This window comes from Ochotona princeps, chromosome 2 (genome assembly GCF_030435755.1).
Source record: "Ochotona princeps isolate mOchPri1 chromosome 2, mOchPri1.hap1, whole genome shotgun sequence".
NCBI classification, from domain to species: domain Eukaryota; kingdom Metazoa; phylum Chordata; class Mammalia; order Lagomorpha; family Ochotonidae; genus Ochotona; species Ochotona princeps.
The window spans coordinates 18,930,255-18,950,447 of record NC_080833.1 but is presented as its reverse complement, the minus strand read 5'-3'; the positions used below and the strand labels follow the sequence as shown (position 1 = coordinate 18,950,447).

Below are 20,193 nucleotides of genomic sequence, written 5' to 3'. Positions count from 1 at the left end.
AATTATCGTGAAGCAGATACTGTAGCACAGTGAGTTAATCCATCACTTGGGAAACACATATCCCACATTGGAAAGTCACCAATTCTGATCCAGCATTCTGCTAACGTGCCTGGGAAGGCAACAGAAAGTGGGGCCCGTACTCCTGTGAAGCCCTCAGTGGAGCTCCTGCTTTTGGTTTTTCCTGACCCAGCAGCAGATGCAGGATCTCTCTCAATCTCCCTTCTGTCACTTTGCCTTTCAAATAAATATATTTTTATAAAAATAAAAACTGCTGGGCCCGGCGGCGTGGCCTAGCAGCTAAAGTCCTCGCCTTGAATGCGCTGGGATCCCATATGGGCACCGGTTCTAATCCCGGCAGCTCCACTTCCCATCCAGCTTCCTGCTTGTGGCCTGGGAAAGCAGTCAAGGAAGGGCCCAAGGCTTTGGGACCCTGCACCCGTGTGGAAGACCTGGAAGAACCTCCTGGCTTCAGGTCAGCTCCACTCTGCTGGTGTGGCCATTTGAGGTGTAAACCAGCAGAAGCAAGATCTTTCTGTCTTTGCTTTTCTTTGTAAATCTGATCTGCTTTTCTAATAAAAATAAATATTAAAGGAAGAAAGAAAAAGGAAAACATTAAAAATCAGAAGTCTTAGAACAACTGAGCAGAGCACAGCAGAAACAGGGAGAAAGGGGGAAGCAGAGGTTCTCAAAGTGCTATCTCTAGATCCCACTCCATCAGGTAAGGAAGGGGTTGAAGAGAAGCAGTCATCATTTCTGAGCTTGGGCAATGATGGAATGTTGATGTTTAGATGTTGGATTTCACAATTAATGAAGTAAAATTTAGCAGGTTCTAAACACTGAGACGGGAGGATTATGATAGCAGCTGTGGGTTTGTCATTAGCAGCTGAGCGAGCTCCCTTCCTCTTCTCAGAATTTAATGTACAGTGGACATAGTCTTTTTAAAAAAACATTTATTTATTGCAAAGTCAGATATACAGAGAGGAGGAGAGAAGAGAGTAAGATCTTCCGTCTTCTGATTCACTCCCCAGTGACTGCAACAGCCAGGCCCCAACATAGTGTCTTCTAAGGTCAAGCAAAAAGGTGAGTGAAGATAGTGAAGGGCAGCCCTCCAACCAGTCTAGCCATCTGCTTGGATGCCAAAGAAACACCACAGAAACACACCACAAACACTGACTTGTTAGAGGAATACACCAGTGAACGGAGGTATTCTCTAAAACTGATTATAAGAGAGAATGGGTGGGCACTGGAGCGTAGAAGGTTGGCTCCAACTTGGAACACCTGTTCACCTATCAGAGTGCCTGACACAAGCCCCAACTTCTCTGCACTTCTCAACCAGCTTCTTGCTAATGAACCTAGGAGGCGGTAGATGATGGACCAAGGAATTGGGTTCTTATCACCCAGACAGGAGATCCTGACAGAGTTCTTGTTTTGGACTTCAGCCTGGCCTAGCCCTGGCTGTTGCAAGTATTTGCAGAGTGAACCAGTGAATGGAAGGTTTTTTTAATCACCCTGCCTTTCAAAGAAATTATGATTATTTTTAAGAGAAGGGCCTCCTTAGCTGTAGGCAACTGCCTAGGTTGCTTGGTACCTAGGCAATTGTTACACTGCAGGGAGAAAAGTAACCAGTAGCTGGTGGGCTTCCTGGGCCTGGTTAATGCCAAATTTCTGTTAGCTACACCAGCTGCAAAAAAGTTGCCTATGCTTAAAACAAACAAACAAACGCACGCAGGCAAAGTGGGGAAATTTTGGGCTAGGACATGCACCCTGCCCACCCCCCAGAGTGGGGGTACTACAGATTACCCAAAGAAGGGGGTCTTCGGGCATGTTGGAGTGGGAGTGGCTGAGGGCATATGACAAGGAAGGAATGGCTTCTGGGGGTTTCAATGGGCCAGAAGACTGCAGTTGCAGGTAGGCAAGGGAGCTTAAGAGGGGTGGTTTAGAGAGGGCCTAAATAGGATCACCAGCCACCTGCCAGCACAGGAGAAAGCTGGTGCTACGGGGGTATGCCTGGTTGGGCTAGAAGTGTTAGAGCAGAGGGTAGGCCACATCAGGTTGAGCCACAGCATCCATCAAAATGTGAGAGAACCAGATCTGGGGAAGACACTGTAGGGGACTTGCAGGCTCACCTCGGTGAGCTGCAATACCCCCCAGTTTGCATAGAGAGCAGTGGGAAAACCAATCTGGGCTGGACCAAGGAGCTCACCTGACACTCACAGGAATGGGGGCTGGGAGGAGGCTAGGTGGGGCCAGACTGCAGCAGCTGATGACATGCAAAGGCTTGGAATGAGGACAGATCATGTTAAGCAGGCTCATGGTACTGTCAGCATGCATGAGATCACAGGCCTGGTAGGGGGAATCTGGGGAACTCTCCTACTAGATTGCAGTTCCCACTGGGAGCATGAGAGCTGGGGATGGGTCATGCCAGGCAAGGCTGCAGCATCTATCAATATTTGCATGAGCTGAGTCTGAGGACTGGCCAGGCTAGGCTGCAACACCTGACACAAGAACTGAGACTGGTTTGGGCAGGCTCAAGATCCGGGACTGGGAACAGGCCTGGTAGGGAAACTTTGGGGACACCCCTGCTAGGCTGCAACTCCTGTTGGTGAACATGAGAACCAGGGCTGGGGGAGGGTCAGGCTGGGCTAAGCTGCTGCAGCCTCGGGTGTACACGAAAGCCAGATAGCATGTGGAATGAAACAGGTTAGGCAGCAGCACCTGTCAGTTCAAGAGATGGGATAGGGGTGCAACTGAATAGACACACCTGCATCTACTGGTATGTGCTTTGGCTGATGATGGACTGAATCTCATCCTGCACTAGCTGGCTCACAAATTTGAGGTCACCCCAGGTAAGATTTCTTGGAAGACTCCCCAACTAGATGGGTACACTCAAATCCTCAGAGAAAGTCACAGGATGCCATGGTCTGGCCTTGGAGAGCATGTATTGGGACTGGGTCTCCTCAGTTGCTGGTGCTTATGCATTCCCATACCCACACAGGGAACTTGACAGCTAGTTCATCTACGCCAGCATCTGAGTGCCTCATCAGGATGAAAAGCAGAACAGGTTTGCAGAAAGGTTGGAAATTCCTACCTAAGATGTGCAGCAAGTGTCTGGATCTATGGATGTACCTCCAGATAGATTTACCAAGCCAATATACCTTGCAACGATTTTCTCAACCCTGGCACAAAGAACCCAACATTGTGTCAAAAATATCAAAATCACTCAAGGGGTACGGCACAGTAGCCTAGCGGCTAAAGCCCTTGCCTTGAATGCACCAGGATCCCATATGGGCACCGGTTTGTATCCTGGTGGTCCTGTTTCCCATCCAGCTCCGTTTGTTGCCTGGGAAAGCAGTCGAGGACGGCCCAAAGCCTTGGGAACCTGCACCCACTTGGGAGACCCAGAAAGAAGCAGATTGGGGTCGTTAAGATCCCACCAAATGCCCCCATCTCCAGGTGCTAATGTAGCTGACAGAAAGGAGCTGGATACTTTCACTCTCCCCAGCAAACGAAGGGGTGGGGGCGGGGGGAGAGGAAGAGAGGTCCTCATTTCTCCAGGTTCTCATTTCTCCAGATGTGACTGTTCTCTAGCCTGGCTAGGCAAGTCTGGCATCAACTAAAATTTCAAAGAATAACTGCCTCTCTTGATCCAAGCAGTAGAAGGATCAAAAGCAGTTAAAAACACAAGATGCCAATAACCCAGCCAGCTTACCTCCTCCATGGAGCTTCTTTTTTTTTTTTTTTTTTTTAATTTTATTATTATTGGAAAGCCGGATATACAGAGAGAGGAGGAAGAGAGCGAGAGGAAGATCTTCCATCCGATGATTCACTCCCCAAGTGAGCCGCAACAGGCCGGTGCGCGCTGATCCGAAGCCGGGAACCTGGAAACTCTTCCAGGTCTCCACGCAGGTGCAGAGTCCCAAAGCCTTGGGCCGTCCTCAACTGCTTTCCCAGGCCACAAGCAGGGAGCTGGATGGGAAGTGGAGCTGCCGGGATTAGAACCGGTGCCCATATGGGATCCCGGGGCTTTCAAGGCAAGGACTTTAGCCGCTAGGCCACGCCGCCGGGCCCCTCCATGGAGCTTCTTACCACAGAGCAAACAACCCATTTGGATGAATCTACAGCAGAAACCTATTCTTTATTCTTGGGGGTCCCTGGATCAATCCTTCCAGAGCACAAAAGGCTGCCAAAATCTTCTCTTCGGTAAGTCAAACTGGAAGCTCTTGGACTCCCCTTCTCAACCCGCGTGGACACATGCAGCATGCTTGCATTGGAACCCTCTCAGAATTGGAAAATACTGCACAAACTTCTGTCCAAAGGTCACCAAAAGCAAGAAGGCACGTTTTGAAGGGTAGCAGCTTACAGCACTGAACCCCAGTGATTTGGGTTCTTACAACAGCAGCACATATCTGAATTGAGTTAAAAAGCATATTCCAGTGAAGGCCAAGATCTAGAAGAGGACTGCAGAAGACACTAGTGATAAGACAGCAGAGTGACCACCTTATTACGGTACATCTTCCCCCAATTCTTGGTTGAAAACATCAGCAATCAGTACTGGTGCTGTGATAGAGCAATCTAAGTCACCACCTGTGATGCCAGGATCCCATATAAGCGCTATCTCAAGCCATGGCTGCTCCACTTCCGATCCTTGCTAATATGCCTGGGAAAGCAGCGGAAGACAGTCCAAGTACTTTGGTCTTGTCTCCATTGAGACCCAGACGGAGTTTAGGTTCCTGGCTTTGGCCTGGACCAGCCCTGGCAGTTGCAAGACATTTGTGGTGTGAACCAACAGACAGAAGATCTCTGATTACTCTCCCTTTATGCCATACTACCTTTCAAATGAAAATAAATCTTTTTTTTTTTTAATTCTTATTTGAAAAGCAGATTTTTACAGACAGAAGGTGACACAGAGAGATTTTCCATTCACTGGTTCACTACCCAAAAGGCTACAAAAGCCAGAACTGAGCTAAGTGAAGCCAGGAGCCTTCTCCTCTGGGTCTCCCAAATGGGTGCAGGCACTCAAGGACTTGGGTCATCCTCTGCTGCTATCCCAAGCCATACACAGGGAGCTGGATCAGAAATGGAACAGCACACACAAACCAGTGCCAATATAGGATGCTGGCGCTGCAGGCAGAGGATTAACACACTATACTCCCATGCCAACCTCAAATAAACAAGTCTTTAAAACACATCAGTTAGCTTAGAAGCCTTACTGACAGCAGTGCTTCACTCTGGTGTTGGAATCTGAGCACCAGCCCATGACCCTGCAGGTTATAACTCAGGAAAGGCTTATTCTTGGCAGATCTTGATATCATTTTCTCCCAAGTCAGAATAACTGAAGAGACAGGTTGCAAAATACACCTAGAGTCAAACTATCCAAAGACTTCTCTGGGATAGTCTGGCTAAGTTTCCATTTCCTAATTGGAGCAGGGATAATGGAGGGCTTGCCACCTAGCATCTTACTGGATTTCAGACTGGGCTATTTTATGTCTGTGCTCAGCAGAGAAAACCTTTAGAGGCTAGGTGAGTGCCTACATATAGTGGCAGAAGTAAACCATTGGTAAGCGTTCCCACAATTAGCCCACTAGTAAATAGTTGGTGTTAATAGCCTTTCAGGTTTGAAGTGGTCCCTATGCTTTCTGGGATAACTGTAATGGCTGACACCAGCACTCTGTCAACTTAAATAATGCTAATCACTACCCTAGAAAGGAGGTTCTTTAGGTTCAATTTATTGATGGAAAAATTAAGGCACAGAGATGTTAAGAGACTCATTCCATGCTGCAGAGTTAGTTGTAGAACAAAGTCCCAGAGCTGGCCACTGGTATGGCGGGCAAGTAGTAAAAATGCTGAGTGAGATATCTGCATGCCCTATTATCCAAATTCAGTTTCCACTCTAATTTCTGAATCCAGTTTCCTGTTTATGTGTACCCTGGGAGGCAGCAGGTGACGGATCTGATAGTTAAGTTAGAGAACTGGATTAAGTCAATCCTTGGTCCTGGCCCAGCCCTGGCTGTTGTAGGCATCTGGGGAATGAATCGGCAGATACATCTCTGGCTAGCTCTCCCCTTGTCTTTCTGTGTGGTTCAAATAAAACAAAGGAATAAAACTTAGAATCAAAAGATATACACACCCAGGAACTCTAGCTCTGAAGTTTATTCTTATTCACCAGACTATAGGTCTTTCTTAGAATATGGTCAGATCATTCCACAAATAAGCACCTGATGTGAAAGCCAAGCAACTCGACGTGAAGCACTCTATAAGAGCACCCATTCATATAAAACCACTGGCAGAAAAACCGTCCATCTATACACTAAGCCAAAAAACCGAAAAATTGAGTCAAGAATCAGGCCAAGAAATTTTTCCAGTCTTGGAGAGCAGAAACTGCTTTTAACATTTACATTTTCTTTGTTCCTTATTTGTCTCCAGGCCTAAGGGCCCAAGATTGTCTAAACATACACGCAAAAAATAAAAAATAAAAATAAAAATAAATAAAACAAAAAGCTCTAAACAGATTGCAAACCTATTTCCTAAGCAGTTGGACAGAACAGATATTCCACAAGGCCAGTCTATGAATCCCTATTCAGAATTCTGATCCTGAATTCAAGGAATGGCAGCCTGTTGATTCAGGGATGGGAGTGTCTGGGCTGCATAAGGGCCACAAAGTGATGAGATCTGGCCCTACCAAGGCAACCGCAAGTGGACTCAAAAATAAGTGTATCAACAAAGGCGGCTCAGTTTTTAAGTTGTATGGCCCACAAATGATGATCTAAATATCCAAATGGATGTTGGCAGAGAAAAAGGTCCCTGGCTAATGCCACACATGAACCACAAACTGGTTTCCTTCAGTGTCTTCCTTGTCTTTACCACCTTTTACAGGGTGGCAGAAATACTCACAGGCAAGCTGGAGGGTCTTGACTGAAGGCTCAGGTTCATATCTTCTTGCCCTCCCTTACTGGAGGTCATTGAGGGGGCTGAGGATGCCTGAGACCCAAATGAATCTTGAGATAGCTCCTGAAACAAGAAAAGGAAAGTTGTAAAGGGCTAGTATTGATAAACCAGCCAAGTTTATTTTATAGAAAAGGTATGGGTTCTCTCATTCAATGGAAACTGAGTGAGAGGGAAAGCTCAATTGTGAACGATCTTAACTGAAAGCAGGAATATTCAAGCTGTGGCCATTAAGTATCATAACACATGTGGTTCTTTTCTCACGGAATCTCTGTTAATTTTTGCTACACAGAGAGCTGTCTCTTGGAGTTAAATGCTAATGACATTTTCTATCTACCAAGAAATGATATCATATGACTTTTTAAAACTCATGCTAGACCCTAGGCATTAAAATGAGTACTGCTTCCTTCAAAGACACTGCCATGGAATGAAATGTTTATTCCAACGGTGCTACAAATACACAAAATCTTCACTGCGTTTGTCATTACTTAGTCATGTCTCCTCTTTTGGTGGCTCTATAAAGAATAAAGCCCAAGTTACTGTTTTGTTTTTTTTTTAAGACCTCACAATTTACACCTTGTTCACCAGATACAACTGCAAATAAGTTCACTGTTTCGCAAAATTAAGCCCACCCTGAAAAAGTAAGATCTGTCACACACAGTATTTTCTAAACAATGTTATCAGCTGTGTTGGTAATTTCCAATGAGATCCAAAATACTTTGAATGCATAGCAGAATGGAATGGTGGTTACAATGAAGTACAGTACCTTCCTAATACAACAAAGTTTTTAAAACATCTTTTAAGGGTCAGATCTGTGGCATAGTATGCTAAGCCTCCACCTGCAGTGCTGATATCCCATACGGGTGTCAGTTTGTGTCCTGGGCACTCCACTTCCAACTTAGATCCGATAATGGCTTGGGAAAGCAGCGGAGGGTGGCTCGAGTCCTTAGGCATCTGCACCCACATGGGAATCTGGAAGACCTCCTAGATCTCAGCTTCACACCAACCCAGGCCCAGCCACTGCCTTCGTTTGTGGAGTGATCCGTTTCTCCTCTCTCTGTAACTTTGCCTTTCAAACAAAAAGTTTTTTAAAGAAAAAGACTTTTTTTAAAAGATAATTTTTATTATTTTTTAAAGATTTTTTTTTTCTATTGGATAGGGAGATGTAGAAGCAGACACACAGAAAGATCTTCCACCCGCTGGTCTACTCTGCCAGTGGCCAAAGCAGCTGGAGCTCAGCTGATTCAAAGTTAGGAGCCAGGAACCTCCTCTGAGTCTCCCACACACATGCAGGGTACCAAGGCTTTGGGCCGTCCTCTACTGCTTTTCCAGGCTACAAGCAGGGAGCTGAAAGCAAAGTGGAGCCTCCAGGACACGAACCGGCATCCATATGGGATCCCAGCAGATGCAAGGTGAGGACTTTAGCCACTAGGCTATCATGCCATGTCCAAGATCTATTTACTTGAAGGTTAGAGATTCAGAGAGAAAGGAAAAGACATGAGAAGAGCAAGATCTTCCATCTGCTGGTTCACTCTCCAAATGGCCACAACAGCTTGGGTTGGGTCAAGGCAAAAGCCAGGGGCTTTAACAGTGTTTCCCATGTGGGTTCAGGAGCCCTTCACTTTGGCTATCCTCTGCTTCTTTCCCAGAGCCTTAGTGAGAAGCTGGATCAGAAGCAAAGCAGCTGGGACTTGAGCCAGTGTCCATATGAGACACTGGCATCGCAGGTAACAGCCTTACCAGCTACACAACAATCCTCCAGGGCAATTTTTTTTTTTCTATAAAAGGCCAAACTCACTTAAATACTTAAGTTATGGTACACTTGCTTTAAAAAAAAATGTAGGAACAAGAATGAGGAGGAGAAGGAGGAACTAAGGCCCTGATCAGGTTAAGGCACTGCATAAGAGATATGGGAAATGCATTGCTACACCAACTTAAGTCCCAGCTCCTCTGCTTTTGATCCAGCTTCCTCTGAATGCATCCGAGCAAAGGCAGTGGAAGATGATCCAAACACTTGGGCTCCTGCTAGCCACATGGGAGACCAAGATGGAGTTGCTGGTTCCTGGCTTCAACCTGGCTCAGATCTGGCTATTGTGGGCATTTAATGGAGGGTGAACCAGCAGATGAAAATCTTTCTCCCCCTCCTTCCTTTTCTTCTCTTGCATGCTTTATCCTGCAAATAAATAAATCTTAAATAAGAATAATCAATCCTTTTACTTTTGTGTTCATGTCTTCCTATGCCACCTTTCATTACCCTGTTTTTCATCAGGAAGGGGTATAGGTCTTTAAGCAGTATTATATCTACCTTTATTAGTCCAACCAATCCAGTTACTACATTTACCCAAAGTTCAACGGTTTTTAAGTGCATATTAGAGAATCAGCTTGTAGGGCACAGTCCTGTAACACTCTCTGTTCATATACACGGAAGGGCAATCAGGGGCACCTTACCTGTGGTGGAGGGAAGCGCTGCTGGGAATAGGCAGCTTGCTGGGACTGCTGAGACTGGGACTGAGGGTATGCAGCCTGCTGGGAGAGCGTCGAGGATGCTGGCTGCTGAGGTTGCTGCTGTTGGTAGGGAGACTGTGCCTGTGGCTGGGAGTAGGGGGGCTGGCTCTGGGGGTGCTGCTGGGTCGTGGATTGCTGGGAGGGGTATGGAGTTGGGGACTGCTGATGTGGAGGCTGAGATGGCTGCTGGGAGTATGGAGGCTGAGAGGACTGGAGCTGTGGTGGTTGCGACTGTGGCTGCTGTTGATATGTAGGCTGGCCATGAGGGGTCTGGGACGGTGGTTGCTGGGAGTAGGGAGGTTGCTGCTGCTGGGGGTGAGGACTTTGCTGGTTGTAATATGGAGTTTGGCCCTGCTGACCATACCCACTGGGGCCTTGCTGTCCATAAGGAGGAATCTGTAGGAAAGGAAAAGATACTTTTAGTATTGATTCTTCTGGATGAGATAGGAGAGGTAGTTGGTCAAAAGCTATGTCATAAGGAGGGACAGAGAAGGCAGGAAAGCCAAGCCTCTCTCCTAGAAGGCCCAGGGGTCTTGCATCATCTCTATCTAAACAAGGTCAAGCTGGGTTATATTAGTTGGTTTCCTTATGGACTGCATTTATTCACTGAAAATTTATGCTGTTTGGTATCAGGAAAACTTACATGAATTCAGCAGTAACTGTTTGTATCTACAAGCCCGGTCTCTCTTTCTAAAGTCATTGCCTGGATTGTTTTTGTTTCTTAAGTATCAGGAATCTGTATGCTAACCATGGCCAAGAGTCAATAGCAGCCTAGCTAAGCCAACTGAAAACCCAGAGTTAAGTAACCCAGTCAGCATGCAAACCACTAAGCTACTACTGTTCTACTGTTCTTTCATGTTGTCTTGCTTCGAAAAACATCTGAGCACCCTACTTGCTTTCTCGTACTTTGCATTAGTTTAGGGAATAGGGATATAGTTTGTTGAGGGGAGGCACCCCATCTCTCTCCTCCTCCTTATTATAAGAAAAGGATCAGTAGCCTATGTTCTATATTTAAGGGCATATTTTGCTCTTAAGTCCTAGAAATAAACTCAGGGTTTATAATATTCTATCATCATTTTAAGGGTAACATTAAAAAACAAATGGTAGAAAATTCTGTCCACATACACACACATACAAATGACAATAAAAAGGTAACTACTGATGGCCAAATCAAAGTAAATGAAGGAAAATCTAAGTATTTCTAGCAGCATTGTTAGGATCTTTGGTCTTCTACTTTCCCCTTTTTCTTGTATGCCCAGGCCCGCCCTAAACATTCATTTAAACTAGTCTATGATATGCTAAAAGTTTCGAGAAATATAAAGGGCCTTCTTATTTCCCAGGGAGAGAGTACGAGTGGTTTTAGTAGCAGGACAGGTGCTCAGTCACTACTCCCCTTTCATCCCTTCTCCTTCAGAAATCACCAATGGGTGGGGACAAGCAGGCCATCCGGATCAAAACAAACAGCCTTGGCCAAGGAACAGTTTTCCTTGGGGAACAAAGATACCTACTATCTTGACTTCATATTACTAGCATACTGTAACTAACTCAGCCAATTGGCCTGGGTTTACATTAAGAGTGTTGGAAGGTAAACATGTTCTTATTTTATAGCTCAAAGACCAGATCTTAGATACCTGCTGTGCATAAGAGAGGCCACCCATGGCACTCTGCGCTCGGCCCTGCATGGTCATCGGGTACCGCTGTGGAGTCTGGGACCCATACGGTTGCCCTGGGTACCCATGTCCTTGCTGCGGTCCTGACGGAGGTCCCTGTTGTTGCGAGTATGGGTTAGTCCCACCATATGGCTGAGGTCTCATCTTGCCCATTTGATCCATTGGACTGGATGGCTACAAAATAAAGAGCATTTCATTAACCTGAAGCTTTCATAACCTCTAGTCAATAGGAATATACAACCCAAGTACACAGGCCTTTTGAGTCTAAATGCCACAAAAGAAGTTACTGTTAAAAAAAAAAAAAAGGTAATGAGACCCAATAAGCCTTGAGTAAGATATTTAACTTTCCTCAGAATCTGGATGTTTGTCATATGTGTACTGAAAGCACCGCCTGTTTGTGAAAACAGTGCACAAAGCTAAAGTTACTCTGTAAGTGTGGTACTACCTGAACTCCAAGAGAGGCCAGGTGTAGAGCAAGTAATATGTGTACCCTTTGTGTGTAGAAAATCAGAAAATGAGAACTCTTGGGAGAGGAGAGTGCTACTATGCAGTGTTATGTCTTTGTTCAACACCACCCAAACTTAGGCTTCAACACAAGCATCTGGATGTTTCTGTTGTTTCAATACTGGTAACTTTTTCCTTTGCCCCCTTGCAGCCTGTTTCAACTACGGCACAAGCAATTAAACTTGTGCTTTCTTCCAAATGAACAAGGTCAAGTTACATTTGTTGAGGGAACAGTAACACTCAATTTAGAGCCTGGTGCATCTTAACCAAAGAACTGTCTCTTTAAGAGTAAGATAACAGAGGCTAAATGCTATAACAATAATAAAAGCTCAAAATTCAAATAACAGGTATCTGTCTACAAACATGGCTCTCCTCCCAGTTCTTCATTGAGCACCAGACTTAATCAGCTCATTCACTTTTTTGTGAACAGCCTTTATCACACTGCAGCTACACAGGATGGAGCCCTAGTATGTTTTCTTCTGTCACTGATACCTGTGGAGGGCAGGGGAAGTTTCTTTAAATACTTTTTAGATAAACTCAAGTTGGGGCACAAACCTGGGTCTACCATAAAACTTGAAACTTAATCTCAACTAGGGTTTGACCTCAGAATCACCCTCAAAAATAAAGTTCAATGCTTCTGAAATTTGAGGATGTGGGGCTGGTGCTTTGGCACAATGGGCTAAGCTGCTAAATACAAGGCCATCATACCATATGGACACTGGTTCATACTGTGGCTACTCCACTTCCAATCCAGCTCCCTGCCAATGTGCCTCGGAAAGCAGTAGAAGATGGCAAGAACCCACATGTGGGACCTGGATGAAATATCTGACTGCCGGCTTCAGCCTGAAGCAGCCCAGCTATTGTGGCTATTTGGAAAGTGAACCAGAGTATGGAAGATTTCTTTTTCTTTAAAATAAATAAAAAACAGGGCCCAGCACAATGGCTCAACTGGCTAATCATCTTCTTGCTAAGCGCTAGGATTCCATATAGTTACCATCCGTGTCCTGGTTGTTCCATTTCCTATCCTGCTCCCAGGTCATGGCCTGGGAAAGCGATGTAGAGTGGCCCAAAAGCTCCTGGCTCCTGGCTTCTTATCGGCTCAGCTCTGCACATTGCAGCCATTTGGGGAATGAACCAGTGGATGGAAGATCTGTCTCTCCTTCTCTCTGTAAATCTGCCTTTCCAATCAAAATAAATAAATATTAAAATAATAATAATTTAAAAAATCTTTTAAGGGGCTGGTTTTAGTCTTGGATACTCCACTTTCAATCCACCTCCCTGCAAATGGCCTAAGAATGCAGTGGAGGATGGACCAAGTCCTTTAGCCTCTGAACCTGTAAGAAAGACCAAGAAGCTACTGTCTTTACATTGGCCCAGGTCTGGCCACTGTGACTATCTGAGGAGTGAACTAGGGGATGGATGATCTGTCTTTTCCTCTCCCTCACTCTGCTTTTCAAATAAATAAATCTTTACAAAAAATTTAGCATGCATCAAAATCTCCTAGAGGTCCTTAAAACCAGACTGCTGGGACCCACCACTGAGACTGCTTTAGCCAAGGACACATTTTTGTAATAATGGATGCTGACTGTACTAGTCCAGGGAACACACTTTGAGAACTATTGGTTACGCCATCCTGAGGGTCCTTTTCAGGCCTGTTGTTCTATAATTAGTAAGTTATTCTGTAATTTAAGATTATAAGTAACAACAACGAAATCTACAAAATGAGGGGGCATCCAAACAGTCCTTTGTACATGTTTTTACCGCCTACCAAAAAGAATGATAAGTGTTTTATAATAGAGGAAGTGGTGCTGTCATGAAGAAAAAGGGGTAAGACAGAAAGATACAGAAGCAGTTCTAAACATCAAGAGAAAAAAGCATAAGCAGGGTTCTCTCAAACCACAGCCAAAATCTCAGCTAAAAACAAGTGACAGTGAGGGTATTCCCTTCCAAAATCCTGCAGAGAATCATCATCGTAAATCACTAGTGTACATCAATGTTATTAAAGGTCTGTTTCCAACAACCCAAGAAAACAAGTTTTGTCCAAGTCCTGCATCTACATCAGAAGTTCCAACAGTGTTCCCAATCATATCACAGCTCTGAAGCTATATGCATTCTCTCAGGACTACTTAGGAAATTGAAATTTAGCAACAGTTCAACAAGTGAGTAATAAATAGCATGAGATCTTTTCCAACCCACTAACAACGCAGCCAAAACATTACCGTTCTCTCCTATGAAGAGTTAGGGGGCTTTCATGGCTACATCACGCTGCATAGCATAGACAAGTCTTCCTCTCATCCCAGATGCAGCTGCTGTGCATGGGCCCCCACACTGGGAGACCACATTTGTTGAACAGAGGCATCAGTCTGCTCTGAGTATCTATCCACAGTAGCAGGGACAGTCATCACTATAGTTCCTGTGGAACTTCTAGAAGCAGATATTAAGCAGAGCTATAGATTTGAACTTTCTTTGAAGCTTCCCAAATGTCTAGGCTTCTTGCTAGAAGAGTTTGGGCTCTTATCCATAAGGTCCCTGGAATGACTATAACATACACTATTAACTGAAACCCAGTTATTTACTGAGGCACTCACTATTCAATACAATTCCCCATGTGACTTCTCATGTACTTGAAATATGATACATGACCAAGGCAATGAATTTTTTCTATTTTCTCTTATTTTCACATATCACATGTAGCTAGTTGCTATCACATTGCATAGCACAGTTCTAGAGCAATGCTTCCAAATCACTTTCTGCCAAGTCCTGCATAGAATCAGCACATAAAAAATGCAAATAGTATAGTAGTTTGGATAGACTTGTGTCCAAATTCTTTCTGACCTTGAACATTTTTTATTATTTTGATTGATTTGAAAGGGAGAGTTACACAGAGCGAAAGACAGAGACACATCAGTTCTCTATCTAAAATGCGCATGATACAAATCACACAGTGTCTGGTATTTAAAAGTTCAATAAGCAGTAGCTATTATAAATGATAAAACTGGGACCCAGCACGATAGTATAGTGGTCAAAGTTCTTCCCTTGCATGCACGTGGATTCCACATGGGCACCAGTTCACATTCTGGCTGCTTCGTTTCCCATCCAGTTCCCTGCTTGTGGCCTGGGAAAGCAGTAGAGGACAGCCCAAGACCTTGGGACCCTGCACCAGTGTGGGAGACCCAGAAGAAGCTCCTGGCTTTGAATCAGCTCAGCTCAGCTCCAGCCATTGTGGCCACTTGGAGAGTGAATCAGCAGATGGAAGATCTTTCTGTCTCTTCTCTCTCTGTAAATCTGACTTTCCAATAGAAATAAATAAAATCTTTTAAAAAATGATAAAACTATTGTTATGCAACAAGTTAAATAAATAGCCACTTGTGACACTAGGATCCAAGTGCCAGTCTGAGTTTTGGCTGCTCCCTTTCCCATTCAACTAGTCACCTGCAAAGTATACAGGAAAGCAGCAAGTGATGGCCCAAATCTCAGGACCCTGCCATTCAACTGAGAAATCCACATGGAGTTCCAGGGCCCAGCCCTGGCCCCTGCAGCTACTTTAGGAACAAATCAGCAGCTGGAAGATGGACTGATGATTGATCTCTCTCTCCCCCTCCTTTAAGTAAATGAAGGAATCTTTTCTTTAAAAATGCAATAATATTGCTTTGACTTGACTCAAGTGTGTCCACTTCTACATTTTTTCCTGGTCTTGTGCCAGTGTTCCCAAATATTATTCATGCCCAGCTTTACACAATGGCCTGTGCTGCCCTCTAATTCACAGTGGCTTCCAGTAGCACAAACTCCAGTTTTCAACATAAACCACTTTCCAGATCTTCAGCATATTTTTGATCACATACCTTTCTAAAATTCAGTAAGCATTCTTTTTACCAACACTTCAGTTCCTGTCCTCAGTGTCAAATCAAAATAAAAGGGACAAGGCTGAGGCTAAAGAAGAAAGGATATGAGGCCAATATCATGGTTCAGTCAACTAAACATTGGACTGCGAGTGCTGGCACCCCATGTGGGTGCTGGTGTGTGTCTAGGGCTACTCTACTTCCCATTCAACTACCTGCATGTGGCCTGGGAAAGCAGTGGAGGATGGTCCAAAGCCTTGGGACCCTGCACCCACATAGACCAGCAAGAAGCTCCTGGCTCCTGGCTTCAGATTGGCTTAGCTCTGGCTGTTGCAGCCATCTGAGGAGTGAAGATCTTTGTCTCTCATTCGCTCTGTAAATCTGTCTTTGCAATAAAAATCTTGAGAAAGAAAGGGTTTACTCTGTTGACATTATAAACTTCACATTGTTGGGAACTATTCTAATTAACTGATCATATCTCTTGAGATTTAAATTCTGTGAGGCCAGAGAGCAGATATTTTATCTTCAAAATTCCCACAACTACTGAAGTGCAGATAAAAGGCTTAGTAATTGTTCAATGTGCAATGTTGCTCCACTGCAAGGTGTGGGGCATAACACAACAGAGATCAAACCATCCAGCCATAAATCCAACTCAAATCTAAGTTAGGACTTTGAGGAAAGACAGGAGGATGAGAATGAAGAACAAGGCCACATCGCGACATTCTTCTGTGCCATCCTACACCAGGAAGAATTCCAACCTGCACAGCATCTCCCAACACATGGCTTAAAAACAAGATTGAAGAAGGTAAGTCACCTTTCTGTTCCTACATCAAGTAGGCCTGAGCTCCCAATCAAATGCAGTTTCTTATATAGGGGCTATAAAAGATTCTAGGAATCTCCCATCTCAACATTAGGAAATCTGTGCAGACCAAAAATAAATGAGTCAAAGAACTCCTTTTCCTAAAAATAAAACTAAGACGCTTCCTTTTCTGATCAGATTTTTAAAATTCTCCTCCCTCACCAAAGGCTTATGATGCTGCAACCAAAATGCAGCTTATGTAGCAAACAAATACATTCAAACAATCTGATTATTCTGATCTCATGTCAAAGTTAAACATCTGTTCATATCAAGAGAGGAGATGGGCAGAAACCTAACACATTTCTGACATTTAAAACGATTTTGAAAGATGTGATTTGCAGTTATACATAAAATGCCACCATCCAATCTCATAACAGAGAAGAGGTCTTAAATCTTCATTAATCAGTCTTATTGGGAACTAGCAATTTCAGACTAGAAAAATCCCTACTACATACAAGAAAGAAAAGCCAGTATCAGCAGTCTGCAGACACCAGGCTCGGGGATGGGAACACAAACCCTAGCTGCAAAGAGCCAGAGATTCCACTCTGGGAAAGACAGAGAGGAAATCCTTTCAATGGGAAACCACAGGAGTAGATTACTGTGATTACACTTCAAAAGCAAAGGCTCTGCCACAGAGACACATAATTGAGAGGAAAATGCTGCCCCTTGATCAGGGAAGTCAGGCCCCCTGCTATATACTCTCCTGCATTCATAAAATCAAAATAAAAAAGGGGAAAAGAGCCATACGAAAACTCCTCATCTCCTGTCTACCACTTATCTTCTTCCAGATCACTGGCCGTGCTGTAAACTGCCTGCCAAGTGAAACGCATCAGAGGATGCAGTTTAGGGGTATCAAAGGCAAGGATGCCTAGCAGGCTGTCCTGAATACATTCAGGACAGATAGCTTGCAGACTCACCAGTAGCTATAGTTCCCTTGCTCCAAGCAGTTACAGACTCTCGAGAACAGTCAGCCACTAGTATCCCTTACCACTTTGCAAAGAAGAAAACCATAATGACCATCAGAGGTTGCTGAGATACGATACAACAGCCTAGACTCTGAGGAAGATGTGGGCTTTAGCCAGAATTAACCAGCTTTAAAAATTGAGATCACATAAAATGCTGCTGTGAATTCTCCATCTGATTATGACTGGTTGGTATGATAGCAGAGAAGACAGGGCCAAGGCCTCAAACTTCTAAGCAGAATGAGGTAACATTCACCAAAACGCACCCCAATATGTGGTGGTGGTACAAGACAAACTTTATAATTTTCTAGAAACGAAAAGTACAACTGACTTCAGTTCCAATTCAAAGAAACAGAAAGTGCCCAGGCAGCAACCCCAAACGGCCAGATTTATTATCCATCAGTGTCAACCGCTAGCAAAAGTAAGAGACCAATGGGCCAGAAGCTGCCAAAAGATGCCTACCAGAAAGGAGAATTCTTGACCACCACTTGTTCTGTTACCTGAATGCAAACTAGTTGGGATCAGTATAAATTCAGAAGCAAAACCTTTGCGGATATTTACCTATTATTTCTTAGTTCTTGTGTTTTCAATTTATTCCTGGCCAGCTTTGTTATATGACTTTTAATAATAACAATAAAAAATGCATCCCTGGCTCTTTAACCGAAAGAACCCCCTAATTGATTCCCACAGTAATTAACCTGCATTTTACCTCAGAGAGCGGTAGTTAAGGAAGTCGGCACTGCTATTTATAACTCATCTCAAATTGAGGGCAGACTGCCTAAAATCTAACACATCCCAGCTGTACTCCTGTTTGAACTGGGGCCAAGGGAATTTTTTAAAGCAATCTTGGCACCGAATGAATGACACCAACAGTATGAGAGTGCGAGTGGTTGTGTTGTGGTGACGTAGCATTGGAGGTGGAATGGGAGAGGGGGGCCAGTGTACTGTGATCCCTCTCATGCATGCCTGCTGCTTGCTGAGTCCCAGTACAGTAAGCTGGGAACCGCCCACAGAGAGCCAAACACAGGAAAAGCCTTTTCCTGTGGAACGCCTTGAAGTGAGAAACACATGGCTAATCTGCATAAACTCGAAGCCACACCGCCCCTGCCAGGAAGGTTAGTGCTCGTAATCTCTGGCCATGAAGCCGGCTGCCTAGGAGGACTTGGACTGGCGCCTGATAACCCAGAAAGAGCTGAGAGAACAGATGGGTAAGGACCCCGGCAGAAAACAGCCCCGGGTCACGTGACTCGCCACATGGCCCCGCCAGCACAAACTATTGTTTGGCTGCAGCTCTCATACAAAGGCACCGGCCTCTGCTTCCTGCGATTGCAGGCACAGGCGGCAGCTGTTGATCCAGTTTCCGTATGGGACCCTCCCCTATTAAGGGGCATTCCATGCAAGGAATAAAAGTTGAGGCCTCTCCCAATCAAAGAGCTTTAAGCTTCCTGCCAGATCCACGTGGGCTCACTTAGATCTTATGACACAGTCGACTTTTTCCACAGAGAACACCCTGTGTATCCCAAGCACACATTTCATGACGCCCCTTTCCCAGCCACAGACATCCCCAGCTTACTCCTTTTACCCTGTCCTTTCTTGCTCCCCAGTGACTTCATTAATACTGGTCGAAGTCCCCTGGACCCATCAGAGAACCCTCACTTTTGCTCTACCCCCAAATGGTGCCTTCTAAAGTAAGGACACTGTCTGTTTCCTTTTAAACAGTGGAGAAACAAGACTGCTTATACGACCTCTAAGACGATCAGAGATCTCCAACGTATTTGACTTCACCAAAGACATCATTAAACATTCTCTGAAGCTGAGTCAATGTAAGGAAAATCAAATCTCATCAGCCACACCATCATCTGATCCAGGGAGTCAAATCCACCTTAGTCTATGACTCATTATTCATAACCTGAGAGCCACTTCCCAATTTTTTTATGTCACAAGAGATGGAATAACAATTCCTTCAAGCAAGTTCTTGTTCAGCCTAGTTCTAAACTAAACAACTGCTTATCTGTCTTTAGTAAGAGATTTCACCAACAACTATTTTGAAACTACGAAGACAGTTGGTTTTAAAAACTCCTTAAAACTTCTGTAAGCTTCCAAGTTCAATTAAAATTAATTCAGAAATCATTACAAAGTTCTGTCTACCTCCATTATAGAAATCATTCCAGAAGATCAGAGCAAACCAAGGGCCAGTGTCAAAGGTGCCACTGCGAGACCAGCCTGACTAACCCCCTACCTTCACCCCAAGGGGCTGCAACTAGACACCAGACTCAAGCAAGACATTCTGTCCTACACTTTTGATCCTAAAAGTCATCAAGTCTCACTCAGCCTTGTTCAGAGCAACTTAGGCTACTGTGTGACACCCTTTCAGATTGGGTCATGAAAAACTCAGCAAGCAGAAGAGGCCAAAAGGGGAAGAGAGGCATTTATTCCTCCAAGAAAACTCAGATTATGAGAGCCAACTGTAACAACCACCTCACAGCTGTCCACCTAAAAGAAGCATGCCGGAGAAACCACAACCAGGTGGCAGCTATTTCTTTACTTCTTGTTTAGCTCCACAGAGTCCTTCAAATACAGCAGCTAGAGAACCAAGCTAACAGATTTCCCCTGAGGAGAAAATGCCTTTTCTTTACCCAGTGCACTTTCATTCACCACCTTTTATGGAAGAAGTGTTATTCCTTGAAATCATCATTTTTGGGTAAGACCAAAGCTAACTAACCATTTTCTCCCAATTCCAAATGAATTAAAAAAAAGCCTCTAAGGGGCCTGGCGGCGCAGCCTAGTGGCTAAAGTCTTTGCCTTGAACGCACCGGGATCCCATACGGGCGCCGGTTCTAATCCCGGCTGCTCCACTTCCCATCCAGCTCCCTGCTTGTGGCCTGGGAAAGCAGTTGAGGACAGCCCAATGC

General features: G+C 44.6%; 1 protein-coding gene across 1 annotated transcript in view; it reads right to left on the bottom strand.

Annotated features, from left to right (window-relative positions):
• Positions 1 to 20,193, bottom strand: part of ARID1A (AT-rich interaction domain 1A) — an 89,238-nt gene that overhangs the window by 46,225 nt on the left and 22,820 nt on the right. The window contains exons 2-4 of the mRNA XM_004592214.3: positions 11,079 to 11,291; positions 9,391 to 9,843; positions 6,892 to 7,008 (exon numbers count right to left, since the gene is read on the bottom strand). Coding sequence (XP_004592271.2) covers positions 6,892 to 7,008; positions 9,391 to 9,843; positions 11,079 to 11,291 — 783 coding nt within the window. The remainder of the gene's footprint in view (positions 1 to 6,891; positions 7,009 to 9,390; positions 9,844 to 11,078; positions 11,292 to 20,193) is intronic.